This window comes from Carassius gibelio, chromosome B6 (assembly GCF_023724105.1).
Source record: "Carassius gibelio isolate Cgi1373 ecotype wild population from Czech Republic chromosome B6, carGib1.2-hapl.c, whole genome shotgun sequence".
Classification (NCBI taxonomy): Eukaryota; Metazoa; Chordata; class Actinopteri; order Cypriniformes; family Cyprinidae; genus Carassius; species Carassius gibelio.
Window position 1 is genome coordinate 3,897,471 of NC_068401.1, and position 6,000 is coordinate 3,903,470.

The following is a 6,000-nucleotide window of genomic DNA, read 5'->3' on the forward strand; positions in this document are numbered from 1 at the left end:
ATAATATTAAACAATATTACTGTTTTTACTATATTTGAAAAAATTAATGCAGGCTTGGTTGGCCCAAACAATTGAACACTAGTTTACATTTCAATTGCAAAAAACAAAGTATTATTTATTTGAGTGTTATTGCTTTGAATGTTGATTCTAATGTGTGTATGGGTGTGTGTGTGTGTGTGTGTGTGTGTGTGTGTGTGTGTGTGTGCGTGTGTGGGTGTGTTACCCTGGGTAAAGGGCACCGCAGCTGTGCCACATGTAGGTTTGCCACTAGAGGAACAGTAAGACGATTGGGCAAAACCAGGAATGAAGCAATCGCATCCATGATCATAGTATCTGACATCACACTGAGAGAAAGAACCAGACACAGAAGGTGTGAAATAGATTCAGAGAGGAACATCCCAGGACAGTGAGTGCACTGAACCCAGTAACATCTTATTGTGTATCTGTGATGAGTCTCTGTAACTCACTTGAGTCCTGGAATGTCCAGCAGATTGGTCAAACCAGTCCAGTTGATGGTCAGTTTCTAACAAAAAAAAGTAAGAAGAATCCAAAAATGTTAAGTAAAATTGGGTAGCACTATTTACAGTCCTGTTCTGCATGAACATACTATGTACTTATTTTAGTAAATACAATAACTGGGAACTAACTAGGTATTAAACCAGAACCTGCCTCTAAACCTAATCTTAACCCATGCGGTTACCTTATATTACCCAGTTTATTTCAATGCACATATTGTAAAATAAAGTGCTACTGAAAACTGTGTAAAATCGTTTCCAAACATAAAATATTTACTTGAAGTACCACCTGAGATTTTGAACAACACATTTGCATGCTACTCTGATGTTGGTAAATGGTCACATGACAATTGACAAATAGGTAAACCAAAATGATTGGCTTAATCATGTTTATTTGAAAAAATATGTATATTTATTGTGATTTTATGGTTTACATACCCAAGTTTGGGTTTACCCGTAACGTAACTACTATTTTTGAAAAACCCATAATATCATGCAACAACATTTTAATATCTATAGAACAATCTAGTCAACACAAGAACAATATGCAGCCATAGAACCACTGAATAACTTTTATTATATACAGAACTTACAGGTCTTTGAATGAAGAACATGGTCACAGCTCCCACGATAGGGACGTCACCGATCAGCGGCTCCAAAATCACACGCATCATTCCATGAAGCTGAGAGAACAACGAAAATGAAATAAACTCTCTTATACCACATCTACACCGGATGCGAGCAGCGCGACACGACAAAACACTATACAACTCATTATGCTGTCTACACTGGATGCGAAATCCCAGACAGAAAACGTTCTATTCATGATGTACTGAGTGACACAAATTTCAAGAGATTTTTAACAGTCGCTTTGCCGCATCCAGTGTAGAGCTGTTGCGGGGCGGAGCGACAACTGTCACGTCCGGTGTAGACACGGTGTAAATAAAATGAAATTCATTCATTTATTAATTGGGACCGTCACAAACGCAGAATCTCACCTGTATTCCCTTCACACCAGCCTTGCAGAAATACCTCTTCACCTCCACGTTTATCTCAACATCCCCCACGTAACTGAGAAGAGACGGCAGAGAGCAAACGTTTAACCCCTTTCAAATAAATGAGAACTCTTTTAAGGATTTGAATGATCTTAAATTTCTGCCGAATTGGTCCCAGCCAACTGAACACTAAACTAAAATGAACTGAAACTGAGGCTTTCAGTAGCATGCACTCTCAGTTTTGCTCTGGATAAACTCAGTCAGGCAGCAGTTTGACAGTCTTGTTTTGTCAGCTTGTGAAATACAGACACAATATCCAGTACACAAGAGTTCTGAATCACTCCCTGAGAGACAACAGACAATTCACTCATTACAGGAGCTCATTTATGCAGAGAATCTCAAATGTAGATGTAGGTCACCTGATGTAAACGTCAAGCAGAATTTGACCTTTCTTGTTTTCTGAATGGGCCTTCACTCCAACCACCTTCATCGGCTGTAAAATGAAAGAAAGTTTCAGAATTAAAATGTAAAAAGCAATACTGTAATATCAAGCAAAACTGATAAATATGGATATCATTCTATAATCGTATAATAGAATATTTCCGGTATTCCAAAATCAATGCCACCTATGATTTTAAGTTAATATTCGAACTTTTAATTTATTAACTAAAGGGATTCCCAAACATCAGATATAGAATATTTACTTGATGCACCTGGGAATTAATATTTTAATAATTCAGAAACACATACCCAGGTTTAAGGTTCTCTGTAAACTTGTTAATTGTCATATTACATGCAGTGTTTCATTTTGATCGTCTTTATTATAAAATCATGTACTCCATTTAGTTTAAATGTTGATGGTACCATAAATAACTTTTCATCAACATCATAATTCTGTTAGCTAGGTTAATGAGCAAGATATAGTGCAGCAAAATATACAATTTCACAGTCTTATCATTTATTTTTTTAATCCTTTTAACATCAACATATCACTCTTGTCTCAACAGGAAGTTTGCCATGAGGCATCAGAGCCTGATAACATTCTCAAGAGCATTTATTTATACAGAATGCTTGTTCTGACATGTTTGAGTGCACTGCGGTGGATTGAGATGTGTGAGAATGTTGCACTGGAATATTATTACTTGTGTAGCAGTGAGAGAGAGAGTGTGCAATGTATGACCTTGGCACCAAAGTCGACCTTCGTGAAGCTGAGCGTCTGCAGATGAGAGCTGGAGCCGCGGATGGAAGGAGCAATGGTTTCCGTCAGCAGCTTCTCTAAATACTGACCAATATATGGCCAGGCCTGCTGGATAACCTTGAAAAACAGACAGGAAGAGGAAGAGTAAGAGTGGGTCATATTTGATGTCAGAGCATGTCTTTTTTTTTCTGATGACACATTGGTCATGGAATGTTTTTATTTTATTTAATTTTTTTTAACAACCGTTTCAGATTTTTTGAGAACATTCGAAAGCAACATTCTCATTATGTTTGAAAAAAGATCAAATGGAATGTTCCGTTAAAGCGTGTATAACTGATAACTGTTCTCTGCTCTGCTTGCAGCTGTTTACACCGAGCCATTTGTGTTTGCCTTGTTACTATAGTGACCTGTGGTTGTTTGCGGAGGGGAAGCGTGATAACAGAAGCTAAAGCACCAGTTGCCAGGGTGTTTTTTGGATTGTTCAATGCATGAACAAACCACAGGTTTTAGAAATAGCACTGTGACTCATGCACAGACCCCATGAGCATGGGGGCTGGGATGAATGCCAGTGTAAAATGTCTGCCTCGTGAATCACTGATAAAGAGCGCCAGGCCTAAAAATCAGATTTTTACACCAGACTACAACTGGAATGGGCTGAGCTTCATTGCAAAGAAGGACAAATGCTATAAAGAATTTAGAAAGGGATATATCTATATATGCTCCTACTTGTTTCTGTCTTTCAGTGAGTGAATCTCAAGAAGAAAACTTAATTTCAACCCCAAAACCATTTTTTTATGTAAATTACCAAACTTTATTTTGCATAAATATACCATTAATAAAAATTTTTTAAGAAAGTTAACAATGTATCTTTTAGCATTATGCATGTATATTTGCATTATGTTGTCTTTTTTTTTATTAACACTTGGGTTCAATTACCATTTTTTTGTTTTTCATTTGATATTTTATTATCATTATAAGAAGGCCTTTATCTTTAATTGTAAGCAATATTAATATGGTATTTTGGTGCTTATTGGGATTATTTTTTATTGTGAAGCACTCGGAGTTGCATACAGAGTGAATCAATTATATTATTATTATTATTGTTTATTATTGTTCTTGCAACAGATTTGGAGATGCAAAAGGACATTAAAAATTATATAATGAAAATTATTTTATTTAAATTATTATTGATTTTAATTAAATTAAGTTCAATTTAAATTATTATTTATTTCATGGAAAAAACGTGCAATGCATCTGACCTACTAATTCAAAGGCATGATAATATGTTGGTTGAATTAGCGTTTAGTTAAGAATGGATATGTAATAATAGCATATAGTTCACAAGATGTGTATGTGTGTGTGTGTGTGTATGTGTGTGTGGTCACAGGCAGCTGCTGTGATGTAAGGGAGGGTCATACGGATGGGTTGGGTGCGGTTTAAAGACACAGTTCAGGAATTCATGGGATAACAGGCTTTTCATTTTACATGTGGCATCTCATTGAACAGATGTCAACCAAAATCTTTGCTGATTTACCTTGTTTAGCCATTCAACCTTCTCCACATCTGGAAAACTGACCTAAAAAAAATAAAGGAAAAAAAATGTCACAGCTTTCTAGACGCAAAAATTGTAAATGCATACGAGCTTCAAAGTGTCACTACAACAATCTTCAACAGAGGATGTGGTTTTAAAGAAGAAAAAACTGCACATACAACCACCTAAGTCTACCATGAACGTTCTTCCTTTAATTTCATCATTTCTTTCTTAAATAACAATAACATATACTATTTGCAGTGTCAAAAAAAAACTGGATAAAATTAATGTCCCTATTAAAAATGGAATGGATGAATGCGTAAATGTTTTGTTTTATTTAAATGCATTTCACACCTTTTTTTCCCCATTGAATTATATGCATAGCTTGTTTCAATACGTGACATGACAGCCATGAGACATGACCAAATATAGAATAAACTCTTTTATGGAAGCATCTACTGTGCACATGTGGAGGAGATGACAAAGCAACAATGTAGGCCTATTCAGAAAGGTTTGGGCGATTGGGCATTGTGCCAAGTATGCAGCACACCACCAACACAGCGCCACCATCAGCTCGAATAATGTCCTCTAAATCTGCAGACCACTCCTTCTCTTTACCAGCACGAATCGATTCGTTCGAACGTTTTGTTTCAATGAAGTGGTTCAAAAAATGATTCACCGTGACCGATTCTTTTGAGTGACTACTTACGCAAAGCAATTTTTTTAACAGCAAAAGAGGTTGTTCTGTTAAATACGACCGTTTTTTTTTATTATGCTCTTGACTAGGTAGCGTCAAACTGATTTTTTATGTCATTCTCCTCAGTTTTCCTTCTATGCTGCTTAACATTTGAAGCAGAGCGACTTCAAACGCCGTATGAATCTGAATCATTTAAATGAACAGATTCAAAAGAACAAATCATTCGCGATTCGGACATCTCATCACCACTCTTTTCCGTTGTTTGTAGCCATAAAAATATTTTAGATTAACACATTGTGTGTTTCACTTGCATGAATGCGTGTAGATTTATTCAGATGTTGTGCATTATTAACAATGAAGTATTTTATTCAAGAATAACAAAAGACACACTTCTGTGCATTCTTACCCAAGAAGGCAGGTCTCTTCTACTTCTAAATGATTTGGAGGATATGTATTCTTGTTCTTCGTTGACTAACTGTACAGCGGACTTCAGTCTCGCCTCCTTCGCTTCACGAGTGTGTTTCCATCCTGCGTAAACCATCATCCCAAACGCCACTAAACTAGTGCTCACCCGATAGTAACCCGCCAGGTAAACGGGCAAAAAGGCAGTGAGACATTTGCCAAAAGTCCACAAGATTGCCTTGGGATCAAGTAGTTTAGTTTTAGGGACGTCCATTTCTCCTGATGAAGTGTCCTGGGCTGGTTCTGTCTTCTGTTCCGTGTCCGAGTCATTTTTCGGTCCTGGATCAACGTGCGACATTGTGGTCTGTTGGTTTGTACGCAAATGTTTTCCAAAGTCGAGGTAAGATTACAAAGCGATCGCGCAACTCAATTTCAACATATGCTGTGATTTAAAGTCGAAGGTTTTATTCGCGCATGGACTTCAGGGAGAGACTGCAGATGACTCGGACGTGCTCTATCACTGCGGATCAATAAGTCAATTCGAGAAAGCGAAAATGACCACCTCGCCGCTTTTACCCTTCTGGCATGACGGTGTTTTTCTTTCTTGCAGCGTCTCTGTCTGAAAACCCTGAAGTGTGGCCTGCACCGTTATTTAGGCGGAT

At 37.1% G+C, this 6,000-nt stretch overlaps 1 protein-coding gene across 1 annotated transcript in view; it reads right to left on the reverse strand.

Moving 5' to 3' along the window:
• Positions 1-6,000, reverse strand: part of LOC127959368 (extended synaptotagmin-1) — a 25,729-nt gene extending 19,729 nt beyond the window's left edge. The window contains exons 1-8 of the mRNA XM_052558505.1: positions 5,343-6,000; positions 4,243-4,284; positions 2,691-2,825; positions 1,930-2,003; positions 1,514-1,586; positions 1,109-1,198; positions 468-523; positions 224-344 (exon numbers count right to left, since the gene is read on the reverse strand). Coding sequence (XP_052414465.1) covers positions 224-344; positions 468-523; positions 1,109-1,198; positions 1,514-1,586; positions 1,930-2,003; positions 2,691-2,825; positions 4,243-4,284; positions 5,343-5,696 — 945 coding nt within the window. The 5' untranslated portion in view covers positions 5,697-6,000. The remainder of the gene's footprint in view (positions 1-223; positions 345-467; positions 524-1,108; positions 1,199-1,513; positions 1,587-1,929; positions 2,004-2,690; positions 2,826-4,242; positions 4,285-5,342) is intronic.